The sequence below is a fragment of the Nyctereutes procyonoides genome, unplaced genomic scaffold (genome assembly GCF_905146905.1).
Source record: "Nyctereutes procyonoides isolate TBG_1078 unplaced genomic scaffold, NYPRO_anot_genome, whole genome shotgun sequence".
Lineage (NCBI taxonomy): Eukaryota > Metazoa > Chordata > Mammalia > Carnivora > Canidae > Nyctereutes > Nyctereutes procyonoides.
Genome location: NW_026575157.1, coordinates 3,625,070 through 3,641,444, shown reverse-complemented (window position 1 = coordinate 3,641,444; position 16,375 = coordinate 3,625,070). Strand labels below are relative to the sequence as shown.

The following is a 16,375-nucleotide window of genomic DNA, read 5'->3' as shown; positions in this document are numbered from 1 at the left end:
AATCAATTAAATATTTACATTAATAAACAAATAAGCCAAGTAATATAAATTTCTCCAAGGGCTAATGTGATATTAATAGTAAATTTTAGCATATGCTAATAACTTGCAATATGCAAAATAGTATTCTCAACACTTTAAGTTAACTCAGTAAATACTCCCTCAAACCATATTATGTAGGTGCTATTATAATTTTTCTTCTATAGATGATGAAAACAAAATTCATAGAGGCAAGTTGTCTAAAAGTGACAGATGTAATTTACCCTCATGTTCCTTTATTCCTCAAATACCATGATTTGCCTAAATGCTATTCTAACTCATTTTCATATGCTTAGATTATCAGTAATTCATAAATAAATCTTAGAATCACCAGGCATACTGATGTGAATAATGTACAAATGACTATCATAAAAAATCAATACAGAAATTAAATATCCAAATAGACAAAAATCTATGACAGTGTATTTATATTATAACAAATAGGTAGTTGTTTAAATTTTAAGGTCTTTTTGAAATATAAATCCATTTTAAAGTTTTGAAAATTAAATATTATAATCATAACTTGAAAATATAGGAGAAATGACATTGGCTATTAAAATTACATTTTAAAATTAAAAATAATACCTTTTTTTAAAAAGGCAACAAATACCTTACCTCCAGCATCTAGCACAGTGCCTGATATATTAAAAACTCAGTATTTGTTGATTTAAATTTAGACTAACAGATTTACATATCACGGTATTATAGCATGTAATACATGAAGATCAATAGCATTGCTCAACTCTAAAGCTATTTTATTTTTATTTTATTTTTTAAAGATTCTATTTTTTTTATTTTTTAAGATTTTGTTTATTTATTCACGAGACACAGAGAGAGAGAGAGAGAGGCAGAGATACAGGCAGAAGGAGAAGCAGACTCCATGCAGGGAGCCCGACGTGGGACTTGATCTTGGATCTCCAGGGTCATACCCTGGGCTGAAGGTGGTGCTAAACAGCTGAGCCACCAGGGCTGCCCTAAAGCTATTTTATTTTGTAATAATGCCAATACTTTAATTCTTGATTCATGGTCCCATCTTTTTCTAAATATTTTAGCAAGCTCCTTTTAGAGATATATAAAATGTTTACTTCTAATAAATTCCAATTCAGAATATATTTCAAATATGGTTATTTTATTGCATTGAAAATATATAGATCACTTTAATTAAATTAGGAAAATTAAGATTATCTAGAGAAATTAATAAGAAAATTAAAGTATCCAGCACCATAAAATAATTACATGCTTGATTAGAGGTAAGTCAATATAAACAAATTCTAAAGGAATTTTCCATCATTTTTACATATAGGGATGCAAAACTTCTTCAACTGGTAGAAAGTGTCAGAGGAGGATGATCATTACATAAAGAAAAATGATATAGAATGCAAGAGTATCTTCTCCAAATAATTAGTGAATTGAGGTTAATCAGAATAGAATAACAGGAGAATTTGTTCAAAAATATTTACTTAAGTTTCAGTGATGAAGGTATAATATTCAGTTCAGTTGTACTAATCTATCAACATTGGGTCTGGAGGTGGTGGAAAATGTAAGTATGTTCATTTATTTTTTTGTTCAGAAAAATACATAGACATTTTTAATGCATTCTCAAGGAAAGACAACAAAAATAGCCTGGGTGAGCACCCTGGAACTGATTTTGAATTATCAATCCCAGAAAATATGTTCCTGAGAATATAGTTGTCATGCCATTCTTTATATCCAGTGCTTAGCTGTCACTCCATTCCCAAAGGACTGCTAACAACATATCCCTAATATGGTAGCCTAACATTTTATTTTATTTTTTAATTTTTTTTGGTAGCCTAACATTTTAAAGGCATGTTTTTAAAACTGAAGCACACAGAAGTGTGTTTAGATATAGCCAAAGATACAGAACACAGTGAATCTTCCTCAGTTGTCAACTTATCCTACAACAAAAGTTGTCATATTGTGAATATGGCATTAAATAATAGATGCAAATATTTTTCAAGGTAAAGCATTTTTATAAACCTTGTGCTTTTATTAAAATCCTTTTGCATACACTTAGAAGTATTTATTCACTATGGAAACAAGTATTAGCTTAAGGTATTCACCTTCCTAGAGCCTCTTGAAGATTCTCCAATTATGGTGTTTGGGAAAATTAGGAATTACTTCTTCAGTATTCCCATGGCATTTCTTTCATAAGAAATGTGTTGTTGTTGTTGTTGTTGTTTTTTAAATAATGCATCAGTCCAAACTTTTCTAATAGGGGAACCTGGCTATTTCTTCTCCATGCCATCAGCACTTAGCACCATACCAAATTCAGTGAGCACTTAATAAAATGTGTTGAATATATTAGAAATCCTATACAACACACAAAGATAAAACTCTGGTGGCAAAATTCCTACTCTTATAAGTTGGTTAAAATAAATAGTTTTAAGCTAGATCGGTTGAATCATACTCTAAAAAGTCTGTCATTCTTGCCCATTGTCCTTTAAAATGTCCCTGCATTTTAATCATGCTTTCCTCTTTCATAAAACCTATTAACTGGCTTTATGGTTAGAAGACAAATGCTGAATCAATCCACATTTAAGTGTGACTACTTGGCAAGTTTATGCAAATTAATATCTATAGAAGTGTTGGGTTTTTAATAGTAGACTGGATTTTCTTAAGGAAGTATTCTCTAAAAAGTCATTATCTTATCTATAAAAAAATCACCTTAATTATTAGGTGGTTGTTCTGTTTTTCAACTCAAAACCTGACTCTTTAATGGAGGCAGACTTATTACTGTATTTACTCAGACTGTAATTCATGCATCCAAATATTGACTGAAATTTTCCTATATTCAGACACAGGGACAGAGGCACAGAAAGCATCATATAATCTGTTTTCAGGGCTTACAACCCAGAAGGAGAAATGGAGAAACAATAGCTATATTCACTGAGCATTTACTATACACCAGCCACTGTATCATATTACTTATTTAGTCTTTATTACAAATGTTTATGGGAAATATTATTATATAACAACAGAGGAAACTGAAGAACATAGAAGTTTAGTAACACATGCCAGGATTAAATCTCATGCTGACTCTGGAGTCTCTGTTCTTAACCACTACCCTTTCCTGCCTTCCCAAATGCATTAAGATACATGCCTTCCACTGTTTCTATGGTTCTGGGACACTTTCTAGTCAAGGATTTGTTAAAATCTGATGAAAGCTTTACAAAGTATCTACAGACACAAATATTCTACAACATTTCCAGAAGTTTATATTTGTCTGTTATGTGTAGCCATGTTAATGGACCTCAGAATAGAAACCTCTGCACTCTGTAGACTAGTGCAGTAACATTAGACAACATGGGGACCACATTACAACCATCAAGGGTGCCACTGAACCAGTAGCCACATTTAAATCCAACCAGAAACCACTGTCTGAAAAAAAATCCATTGCTATAGAAAGAAAGAAAGAAAGAAAGAAAGAAAGAAAGAAAGAAAGAAAGAAAGAAGTAGATACATTTTAAAGCAAAGTTTCTAGAATATTCACACCCGTTAAGTGACTAAATACTGACTGATTACCAAGGTTTTCAATATGAGAATCATAAGGTGGTATGCCGGTGAGAAGAGTCTAAATAACCAATGTGGTTCTTCACAAGAAAATACTGAAAAAACAATACAACAACACAACATTTTTTGGGAAAGAGCAAGATGTGAATCCACACTTATTCATGTTCTGTTACATTCTATTGAAATTACCATGCATATATGACCTTTTTTTTTGCTAATTTCTGTATGATAAGCATAGAATTTTCAAAAGTTCATAAAACTATCCTTTTGGGGAATACAATAACAGTGGTGCTTTGTTTCCCACCTGTGAATGTGGTAATTTTCATAAACCCGAATATGATACCCAGTTCAGATTGTCAAACTAAAATACTAAATCATTATTTCTTACCTTTTTTTTTTCTTATCATCCCCACTAAGAAAGCTTTTCAGCCCTTTTCTTTCATAATTACTCTCCTCATAAAATTTTAGGTGACCTGATATCCTGGCCATCTGTTATGTATTGTATATATATCTGGGCTTTATATATTTAAAAATTAAGGTAATTTGGGACACCTGGGTGGCTCAGCAGTTGAGCATCTGCCTTTGGCTCAGGGCATGATCTCAGGTCAGGGGATAAAGTCACACATCGGGCTCCCCGTGAGGAGCCTGCTTCTCCTTCTGCCTGTGTCTCTGCCACTCTCTCTGTATCTCTCATGAATAATAAAAAATCTTTTAAAAAATTAAGGTGGTTTGGCTCTTGACAACCAATTTTTACTCCCCTTGGAGACAATATCACCCCCCTGAGAATGTATTGCTAAATTATAAATTTTTGTAAAAGCAAATTTCATATAACAATAATTTGTAAATCCTCATAAAAGTACTTCACATGCCAAGCACTATGCTAACCCTAGAGAATCAAAAATCTGGGAAAATACCTCTTATTTGGCTTAGATTCAAGATAGAAAAAAATGATAAAATCATTATAAGATTCTGTAGAAACAGTCTTTCAGTCACCTAGTATTATTTTGAGGTCCTACAGTTATATGGGTAAACAGGCAAAGAAGTGTTCTGGTTCCTAGTATTGTGATCAGTTTTAGCCATTATTCATGAGAAATACCTGATAGAGCCAAAATTTTAGTTTTATAACTGCTTAACTTGTGTGTTTCTTACAGGAACTTTCTCAATATAGGAATACATCTTTTTATATGTGTATATAGTGTTGTATAGCTCATAATTTAAAAAAATAAAAATAGTTTTTTCAAACTATAAATATGCATAATAATTTGAGGTTTTCTAATGCTTAGAAGAGGCATTTCAAGTAAAAATTAATCATGACTAATGCTTTTATTAATGAGTGGTATAAAATTGATAGATCAACTGATAAAACAATAAATTAATAATAGGTGGACAGATGGATGGATTAACTGATAGATGGATAAATGGATAGATATGTACATATGATAGTCATTCTTTTTTTTTTTTTTTGTAGCGTCTCTCTGGGAAACCAATCCTGACACAATTAGGATCTTTTCCAACCAAGTCACTGCCACCTTTCTTATAGAATCTGATGAAAATGACTATATTGGATTTAATGCAACATACACTGCATTTAACAGCACAGAGCTTAACAGTAAGTACTGTTTATTCTTTAGCCTTTGAATCTTCAGATGCTTTAATATTGTAATGGAATGTTAAAAGTATCAAAACCTAACATTTTAGAACAAGATCATAATTTGTTTCATATGCAATTTCTTTAATGAGTCTCTCTTATGTATAACTCTATTTTCTTTATTTAATAATTGAAAAAATTGGGAAGTTAGAAAATAGTTCATGTTCTTCAAAAAAACCCCAACGGATTTGACAAAAATTACAAAGTTTATGCATAAAAGTAATTCTGAGAATATTCCACATCAACTTAATTTTGACCCAAGTATTAAATTTAGTAAAAAGAGGAGAGGAAAAATATGAAACGAAGTTTATGTGGGTAAACCAACAGAGATAAGATGCAATACAGTAAGAACAAGGAGCTTGTTTTTGCTAAAGCCCCACTGGGGTATAGGAAGCATGTAAATTTAAGACAGTTGGCAATAAAAAGCTGTTTTCATTGTTTTTTTAACTAAGTGGAATGAAACAAAATTACAATGAATTTTAAAAAAGACTGTGTGCCTGACAATTATAAGTATACAGAGTTGCATAGAAGAAGGGAGGAAAGAATAAAACAAGATGAAATCAGAGAGGGAGACAAGCCATAAGACACTCTTAACCATAGGAAACAAACTGAAGATTGCTGGAGGAGAGGGGGTGGGAGGGGTGGCATAAATGAATTATGGGCATTAAGGAGGCATGTAATGGAATGATCACTAGTTATTATATAATCACTAAATTCTACAACTGAAACTAATAACACACTATATATTAATCAAATTTAAATAAAATTAAATTAAAAAATAAATATAATACTGTATAAGACTAGATTTTCAATGTAATTGATTACAATTAGTCACACTATGGACTAAATTTGAAGTGTGTTTTCTTTTTTTTTTAATTCACAGATTATGAGAAAATTAACTGTAGTTTTGAAGACGGCTTTTGTTTCTGGGTCCAGGATCTAAATGATGATAATGAATGGGAAAGGATTCATGGAAGCACCTTTCCTCCTTTCACTGGACCAAATTTTGACCATACTTTTCACAATGATTCAGGTATAATTCATATTTAATTCAAAAATCAAAAAGAAAGTGGTATGTGGTTTCTTTTGTTTAATGTGAACAGTATTAAATTCAAGACAGTTTTTTTTTTTTTTTCAAGACAGTTTTTTCAAAGTTTCTTTTTAAAAGAAAAAACAGGGGCTCAGCTGTTTGGTGCCTGCCTTAGGCCCAGGGTGTGATCCTGGAGTCCGGGCATCAAGTCCCACATCAGGCTCCTTGCATGGAGCCTGCTTCCCCTTTGTCTGTCTGTCTGTCTGTCTCTCGCTCTGTGTGTCTCTCAGAATAAATAAAATCTTAAAAAAAAGAAAAAATAGGCTAATAAATGCATTTAAATGAAAATGGTAAATAAATAGGCAAGTAAAAGTGAGTAATTAAAAAAATTTGTTTTACCCTATATATTCATGAAACATTGAAAAGTACTGAGAGTCCTGGGATCCCTGGGTAGCCAGCGGTTTGGCGTCTGCCTTTGGCCCAGGGCGCGATCCTGGAGACCCCGGATCGAATCCCACGTCGGGCTCCCGGTGCATGGAGCCTGCTTCTCCCTCTGCCTGTGTCTCTGTCTCTGCCTCTTTCTCTCTCTCTCTCTCTCTCTCTCTCTCTCTCTCTCTCTCTTTCTCTCTCTGTGTGTGTGTGTGTGACTATCATAAAATAAATAAAATAAAAATAAAAATTAAAAAAAAAAGTACTGAGAGTCCATTACAGACAAAAACACTTGGGTTGTTGCCCTAGATCTGCCACTTACTGTTTCCTAATTGGATTGTAGGAGGCGATTAACTTTTCTGAACTTTGGTCTACTTTGTCTTGATTTCATTTTCTGATTATTTATTGTTGTAGAGAAATACAATTGATTTTTGTATATTGGTCTTGTACCCTGCAACTTGTTTATTAACTCTAACAGTTTCTAAACACTTTCTTAGAATTCCCAATATACAAGATTATGCTATCTTGGAATAAAGATAATAGATTTACTTCTTCTGAGGAGCTGTCTTAGTCTGTTTAAGCCTCTATGACAGAAAACCACAGACCGTTTAATTTAAACAATAATTTATTTCTCACAGTTCTGGAGGCTGTGGTCAGGAGGCCAGCATGGTCAGGTTCTGGTGAGAGCTCTTTTCCTCCTTCATAGACACCTGCCTTCTCACTCTATCCTCACAGAGAGAGAGGGAGAGAGGGAGAGAGAGAGAGAGAGAGAGTCAAAGAGAGACAGAGAGATAGAGCACTCTTTCCTATATCTTCTCATAAGGTCCCTAATCCCATCATGAGGGTTTCATGACCTAATTACCTCTCAAAGGCCCTACCTCCAAGCACCACCATATGGGGATTAGACTTTCAACAGATAAATTGTGGAAAGACAGTCATCAGTCCATAGCAAAAGGACTATGGAACAGCTGATTCTAAAGCATGGTCATGAGGTTTGTAAATAGCTTTTTTTTAAGATTTTTTTTCTATTTATTCATGAGAGAAACAGAGAGAGAGGCAGAGACACAGACAGAGGGAGAAGCAGGCTCCTCACAGGGAGCCTAATGTGGAACTCGACCCCAGGACTCTGGGATCACAACCTGAGCCAAAGGCGGACACCGAGCCACCGAGGTGCCCCTGTAAATAGCTTTTCATGTGAATATTAGAATTAGCTTTCAGGCAGAAAAATAATATTGGAGACAATAATAGTTGATGAAGAAGAACAGAAGTTCTAGGGAATTATCAGGAGATAAAGATATCATAGCAGGAAGACCACCTATGAAAACCTTGGAAGCATGTATTTATAATACCAAATTAATCACTGAACAGAGAGTTTACAAATCTAGAAGTAATGTAGGTCTTATAAAATAAGGAATATTACAAAAAGGACAGAATAGAAATTTCTACATTTAGATAATTTTCTTGGACAAAAATCCATCCTACAATATAACTTGTCAATAGATTACTGATGAAAATATGGTTCAATTCAAACATACATCACAATCTTACTTTAACCAGACATGGCTCTAGGCATTGAGCACACAGATCTCACATCACCGCTTCTGTAAAGTCTATCTAGAACTTCTGAGTTAAAATTTCCCTTTCCATTAAACATTATAAACACCTCTTTTGTTTTTCCTGCCATGTGGTATTATATTTTCTTATTTGTTTCTTTTCAAAAAAAAAAGAAACTGCTCTTTTTCATCTTTGAATTCTTAGCCCATTTTTAGTGCCTGAATCTAATGAACACACAAAATTATTTTTTAATTTATATGAATGAATGTCTACAACTTTGACTCAATAGGTAATTTCTGATTGAGTTATTGACTGCATGAAATTGCTTATAACATAAAAATAACCTGAGCAAATGTGCACTGTAATTTATTATCAATGGCCACTTCTATTACAGAGATCAATAGTCTCACTTTTATAACCTGAAAAGTAAATAGCAGATTAAATGTCAATTGTGAATGACATCGCTAGGAGGACATTAAAGAGTTCATTTTTTTTTAGGGCAAAAATTTATCTGACTAATCCTGTTCCTTTAGACAACAGCCTCCCTGGAATAACAAAATTTGATTCAGCATACTACTTCAACTTGATCAAAATATTGCTTAATAAAAAGTGATTACTTTTGATCTATTTTTTAATCTATTTCCTCAGTCATCAGCAAAAGCCCCAGCTGATTAATTCTTCCACTTCTTTATTCAAGAAGTATTTTTGTTTTAAGCCCCAGTCCCTATTTAAGGTACTCAGAATATATCCTTGAACAAAAATAAACCAGATTTCCTGCAATCGTGGAACACATATTTTGGAGGGAAAAAAATTTATAAACTAGAACTAAGCAATATGTATGACAAGTAATTACAACTTGTAGGCATGCTAAATATGAATGAGCGCTCCGAGAAAATACATAGAGCTTGGTAAGGGCAGCAGGGAGGGCAAGTGAGCTGAGGTGCTGTTGCAGATTAAAACAGCATGATTAGGTGGGGACTCATTCAGAAGTGACTTTCAAACCAAAACTTTACAGAAATGAAAGAATAAGCCATATAGATTATTCTAGATGGAGGGAATGAGCAGAACAAAGGCTTTAAAGGGAGTATGCCTGACTTGTTTGAAGAAAAGCCAGGAGGCCAGCATGGCTGATGTGGACTAAACAGGGCTAGTAGAGTACAGATAATAATGGGTCTGCTATGGCTTTGGCTTTCTCCTCAATGAAATGAAGAGCTATTGGGTTCTTGAGCATAAAAGTGGTAGGATTCAAACTGGCTGGTTGAACAGTTTATGGAAAGGCAAGGGCATTGTCATGAAGACCAGTGGAGAGTTATTACTCTAACCAGAGAAGAGGCCATCGGACTGTTAGATCAGTGGGAACAGATGCAGTGAGAAGAGGTCAGATTCTGGAAATAATCTGAAAGGAAAAGCAACAGGATTCTGCTAAATTAGTTAGCAGTGTGGAGCTAAGAACAAAAATGTGTTCTGTGTAGATGGCCAATCCCAATAGACCAAACATGTTTAGTATGAAAATTATGACATCCCTACTACCATACATAGTTAATCCTCTTTGAATTAGTGACTTGCCAGAGTCTGATCCTCTATGGATAACTTAATAATCTGCACAGCTACAGACTAATCCCAATGTGATAATCACCCCAGCCCTCTGAAGAACCCTGGCCTAAAAATGGTCAAATAATTTGACCACTTTTTTGTCTTTATTGTAATAAAAAAAAAAGTCTCTACCACACTTGGACAAGAGTAGTTAGAGCAAAGTACAGAAAGCGTTTATATCTATTGACTATGACAGATACCTTTTATGTAGTTGAAGTCTTTGATGTTCAAATGATCATTTTTCTACTTTTATGTCATCATAATAAGAGATAAAATAATTCCACTGATATTTGAAGGATATAAGTACATTACAGGAGAAAAATGGTTTCAGCTTGCCAACAGATTAAATAACTAAAGAAATAAGATGAAAATGACCAAAGTGAAGCAGGGTGAATGTCAGGTGGAGGTTTTAAATAGTTGGGTCGGAAATGGAGTCTCAGGAGAAAGTCCTGTAGCTGGAGTTATTTAAAATGAGACAAGTCAGAGCAGTTCAGAGCCCACCAGAGGCAGTGGTGTAATGAGAACGGATGATAGGATTTAATAGGTTCTCTCCAACTCTCATACCAGTGATTTCATAATCTACCAGACATCCCTCCCCACCCCCAGAGGCATTTTTCTTCCAACCTGCTTTTTTATGTGTCAGAACATCCTACCTCTGAAATGGAAGAGAATTAAATCTCTCCTGCTGTTCCTCTTATCCATGCAGGGGTTTTTTGTTCTTTGCCTTCACTTTAAATGACAGAAAAGTCTAAATGAAACAGATAAACTTTGAATTAACATTGCTTTAGGGAAGAACATCTAAGCCCCTTAACTTTTTGGCTCCTTCTTTAGAACTCTCTCCTGATAGAGCAATGGCCCCCTAAATCTGTGCACTGTCAATGCTTAGAGTTTCTCTGTACCTCTTAGAAGCAAAGGGACCCAGTAGAGATGGCAGCACTGATACAGGGCAGCATCTTGGGGTGCTCAGAAGTGGCTCATTTGTTCAGAACATTCAGAAAGAATGAGGTCAGTAACATATGAAAACTTCAGAAATAGAGGGGTCACAAAAGGGCTAGACAGCCCAAAGAAAGTGTTTCTTTGTTAGCCTTTCTCAATGAAATCATAATTGTTTCTAATGCCTAGGGGTTAGCATAGTGCAGTAGTAAAGACCATTAAAATTGAGACTGAAGTCAGCTAGGTTTAAATCAGCACTGCCGGGATCCCTGGGTGGCGCGGCGGTTTGGCGCCTGCCTTTGGCCCAGGGCGGGATCCTGGAGACCGGAGATCGAATCCCACATCGGGTTCCCGGTGCATGGAGCCTGCTTCTCCCTCTGCCTGTGTCTCTGCCTCTCTCTCTCTCTCTCTGTGTGTAACTATCATAAATAAATAAAAATTAAAAAAAAAAATCAGCACTGCCATTTAGGCAAGTGTCCTGTTTTCTCTCTGCCTTAGTTCCCTCATCTGGGAAGTGGGTTGATGATAATCAGGACTTGACCTCAGAGGCATGTTTTGAACATTAATTTGGTTACTGTGTAAATAAATAAATAAAAATAAATAAATAAATAAATAAATAAATAAATAAATAAATAAGAAAATGCCTGGCACATGACACAAGTGCTATATAAATGTTAGACATTATAACTATGTTATTTTCATGATGCAAAAGCATTCAACAAACACAAATTGGCTGTGGAAATGTTTTAGGTGGTAGGCTAGGGAGAAAAATAGTTACATTACTAAATTTTCAAAAGTATATAGCCCTTTAGATATCTGCATTTCATTTAGCATAGGTACTTTTTTTCTAAAATAAATATGATTTTAGTGCTTTCAAAGTAATATTGTCTTTACTTCCTCATCTTTCTTGTGACGTTGAATCTCAGAAAATATTACTTTCTAATGTTGATAGACTTGAATTTGAACTATTTTCTAATCTACAACTTTCAATATTTATCTCCTAGGTTCAGTTAATTTTACATAGGCATTCACTACCCACAAAATGCTTTTTTAAAATGATTTTATTTACTTATGAGAGACACAGAGGGAGAGAGGCAGAGACATAGGCGGGAGAAGCAGGCTCCCTGTGAGGAGCCTGATACGGGACTCGATGCCCAGGCCAGGATCACGCCCTGAGCCAAAGGCAGATGTTCAATAGAGGAGTCACCCAGGCATCCCACTCACAAAATATTTTATATCAGCTTATTTTCATCTTAAGAGGGATCTCCAAGTTTCCACAAAGTCCTGCTGCTTCTCCAGTTGCTGCTATCTCTACATCACATCAGTGCATGTCCAACACTTTTGCTTCTTAATTGAAGTGTCAGGTGTGAAAGCATAAGTTTGGTTCATGGAGAAATAAGCAGAAAAAGGGATAGAAAGAAGTTGTAAGAAAATCCTAAGGCTCAAGAAAGGTTCACTGTATGCTTAAATTAACAAAATATATTCAATCCCTTGGGTTTTAGGCTGACTCTGAGGTTCATTCCAATTCTCAAAAACATTTTAAGAAACCTGCAGGATTTTATGGGCACCTGAGTGGCTCAGTCAGTTAAGCGTCTGCCTTGGGTTCAGGTCATGAACCCAGGGTCCTGGGATGGAGCCCAGAGTCAGGCTCTCTGCTCATCAGAGAGTCTGCTCATCCCTCTGCCCCTCCATACTCATGCTTTCCATCTCTCTCTCTCTCTAATAAATAAATAAAATCTTAAAAAAAATAAATTTGTAAGATTTTAAAAGAAATTGTCATTTGACCATAGAAACTCCCATGTGGTTATGAAAAATATCTCTTTACTCATTCCTTTTGTGCATTACTTTAATAAAATTAAATTAAAAAGCCAGTCAAATTGGTGTAACAGGAATAAAATTAAGCAACATTCAGCTAATCCATATTGAGAATTCAAAACTGAACTAAGTGTTGCTCTTTTCCCAAAGTCTAGCAGTTTTAAGTCACATGTGACCATGAATGTAATACACAATATAACAGAATAAGTGACATCAGAAAATTCAAAAGGAGTGGTTCCATATAATTGGGAACAGCAAGAGGAGCTTTCTAAAGGAGATGGCAGTTTGATTTAATGACCTCAAAAAATTAGTAGGATTTTGACAGGTACAATTGTAAGGAGAAGTAGAGTGACAGAGAAAAAAAAAGACTCATAAATTTTCTGGGTGTTGAGCAAATTAAAATAATCTAATATTGTAGAAGTGCTATATGTAAATAGATGAATTATAAGAACTATGGCTAGAAAATGACATTGAAGTCTACATAGTACAGAAGCCTCAAACATCAGAGTAAATTTGTTTGCTTAGTAGGAAAAAAAGAGATGATAAAAGATGTTCAATAAGGGACCAATTAGATTGTGCAGAAAGAGGCATTATTCAGCTAGGATGTAGGAGATGAATTCTCATGGAGAGAGAACTATAATGAGACACACTGGAAAATAGTGTCAATGACAATATGACTTAAATCATAGTCCCAAGAGTTAGGATGTCCCTACTTGTCCTCCTGGTAAGATACTTCAATAGAAATATTGTGTGAACTTCTGGTCTCCATACTCTGAGTGGAATCAACTGGATGTACAACTAAATGAGAGCTTCTGAAATGAAGAAGCAGCTGAAATTGTGCCATATTAAATTATTGAGGGCCAAAAGGATGGATAATCTTGAGAAGTCTTAGAAAAGGCAAAATAGTAGTCTTTAAATATTTGTAGAGTTAGCATAAACTTATTTATCCTTAATGTGCTCAGGAGAAAAACTAGAAAAAATAAGCACATAATAACTTAAAAAAAAAAGAGAGTTTTTAGTTGTGTTCAAATGGAATGGGCTGCCTTGAACACAATGATTCCTGCTATATCTGACAGATATCAGAGGTCAAGTGACCCCCACAGGCAAATGTAAATGAAATTTAAGGACAATCAACATAGACTAAGAAAATTTTTATGCATATAATACTCTATTTTTAAAATACAAAATTTTATGAAGAATTTCCTTCATCTTCTAATTTAAGAATTTAACTGATATCCCAAAATAGTTAATATATTATTTTTAATTTTTATTTTATCATATTACTTATTATTATGTTATTTTATTTTCTATTCCAAAACATGCAATTCTATGTGATTTAATATATTGTGCTTTTAAAAATTTATTTATGCAAAATTCATAAGGTACTATATCCACATAACTATGTTTTATCTGAACAATGATTCACAGCATCATGATATCTATTACTTAATGAGTAAACAATAGATTAAAAATATTTCTAATTATAACTAATTGACTATGAACATGGCAAAACATAAAAAGGAGCACAAAAGTTTTTATGTTACATAATTGCTGCTAACTAGAAATATTTCTGAACAGGGTAGCTATTTCATTATTTATTCATGGTCTTCAGTGGTATTTTAATTATCTCCTCCCTAACTATATTCTAATCAACAAAATTAAGGTCAATTCAAAAAGGATTTAGAATTTGGCATTTAAAGGGTGGATTCTAGATCGTCTTCTCTGTATCTCTGCTACATTTTTTATTAGGTTGAATAATTGAGCACTAACTATAGAGATAAAACAAGAACTCATAAAATGCCGCAGAATTATATAAAGTATAAGTAATGTGTTAATATAAAATGTTAAACATGCATTCATTTCCATTTTACATTTTATAATCTAAATCCAGTGAATGTATATTTATTACATTTATTAATGTATTTGACCATGATTTCACCTTGATAAAATATTCATTCTGAGGGGTATTTTTGGCTTCACTAATCTAAATATAAACTGATATATCTATTGGAAGTTTTATTAGTATTTTTCTTCATATCTTATCCTTATTCTACATGTTGTAAATGAATGAATTTCAATTCTATACAGCATTGCCTATAAAAATTTTTGTTGGAAAACATAAGAGAGAAGATGTTTGATTTCAAATAAACACTAAATTTCAGTATTTCATAAAAACTACATTTATTAGAAATCAGATTTAGAAATTAGAAATTAGATTTAGCCAATATTTAATTTGCTTCATAACATATTTTGTTACATGATTCTGGCTTTCTGTCGTAATATATAAGCTGCAAACTAAGAATAAAAAAATTAAATTTCCCTAAGAAAATGTTCAAGATTATCTCACTCTAGCAACTCTTCCCACACTTCAAATAACTCAAATCATTGGTTGGAATAATGAATTCCAGACCAGAGAGCACTTTATGCAGTGGCTTGAGCTATTTTAGAAGGCTTTTATGTAGATTAGCATACTTCCTGCTCTTCTGTGATCTGATTAGTTATCATTCAAAGGAATATGGAAGATAAAACCATCATAAAATCAGGTAACTTCTTATATAGAAAAATGCAGTATAGTCAATGGATTAAAAAACTGATGGTCTTTGAAACTCTTAACATTGCCTTCAAATTTGTGCTTAAATACTTGCATATATCATGACTTACTTCACCAGCATATCTAAATACTCTCATGTACTCATTGTCTCTAAAGAAGTTAACTGATTAAAAAAATCTAGTAAATGGGAATTAAAGTGATATCTGGGTATGATAATATGATAAAATAATCATGTGGACTCATAAAAAGTCAAAGTTTTATATATACCCTTAGTGATGTTCCAGTTCAAGGCTCTGGTTTTATAAATTGGGAGGTCCAGATTGAGAGGTGATTTTCCTGACTAATAATTTATTATATAGAGACAGCGCCTTCTGGGGTCACATCTACCTTCCTTTCCATTCCTTATATTTTCACCTTAAATTACTCCTTTCTCCTTATAACATGATATATCTCACACAATGAAATTGCTGACAGTTGAGTGAAGTAAAAAAATTTTTTGTTGTTTTTACAGGATTTTACATTTCCACCCCAACTGGACCAGGAGGAAGACAAGAAAGAGTAGGACTCTTAAGTCTCCCTTTAGACCCCACTTTAGAACCAGTCTGCCTCAGTTTCTGGTATGTCATAGACACATGTTAAATACTATCTTATTTAATGAATACCATTGCCTTTCTCACATTGCCATGCTCTGATTTCACTAAGACATCCCAAGTTTTCATGGATTCACCATTATTTTTCTAATTGATAAAGTAGCAAAATGCTGGGAGACTTTACTAGCAGCTCCCTCACTAAGCAAAAAGGGAATATTTCAGAGAAAGTAAAGGATTTAGAAGAACCCTAAGTTGCATTTATTCTAATATTGTAGAAATCCAATCATTTGTGCTTGTTTCCAAACTAGGTATTATATGTATGGTGAAAATGTCTATAAATTAAGCATTAATATCAGCAGTGACCAACACATGGAGAAGACAGTTTTCCAAAAGGAAGGAAATTATGGAGAAAGTTGGAATTATGGACAAGTAACATTAAATGAAACAGTGGAATTTAAGGTTAGCAAAATACCTTGTGATTCATAACCATGTGTTTGTGTTCTAAAAATGGTGATGCAATTATAGGTTAAGGTAATATGATGAAAAAAATATTTTATGAATATAGCCAAGTCATTTACTTTCTCAATCTCTTTAAAAAAAAAAAAAAAAAAAACAATCTCTGGGGATCCCTGGGTGGCTCAGCGGTTTAGCGCCTGACTCTGTCT

At 33.6% G+C, this 16,375-nt stretch overlaps 1 protein-coding gene across 1 annotated transcript in view; it reads left to right on the top strand.

Annotated features, from left to right (window-relative positions):
• TMPRSS15 (transmembrane serine protease 15) overlaps positions 1–16,375 on the top strand; it is a gene marked incomplete at its 5' end in the record, with an annotated part of 108,712 nt that overhangs the window by 24,548 nt on the left and 67,789 nt on the right. The window contains 4 exons of the mRNA XM_055313813.1: positions 5,036–5,176; positions 6,099–6,248; positions 15,632–15,737; positions 16,019–16,169. Coding sequence (XP_055169788.1) covers positions 5,036–5,176; positions 6,099–6,248; positions 15,632–15,737; positions 16,019–16,169 — 548 coding nt within the window. The remainder of the gene's footprint in view (positions 1–5,035; positions 5,177–6,098; positions 6,249–15,631; positions 15,738–16,018; positions 16,170–16,375) is intronic.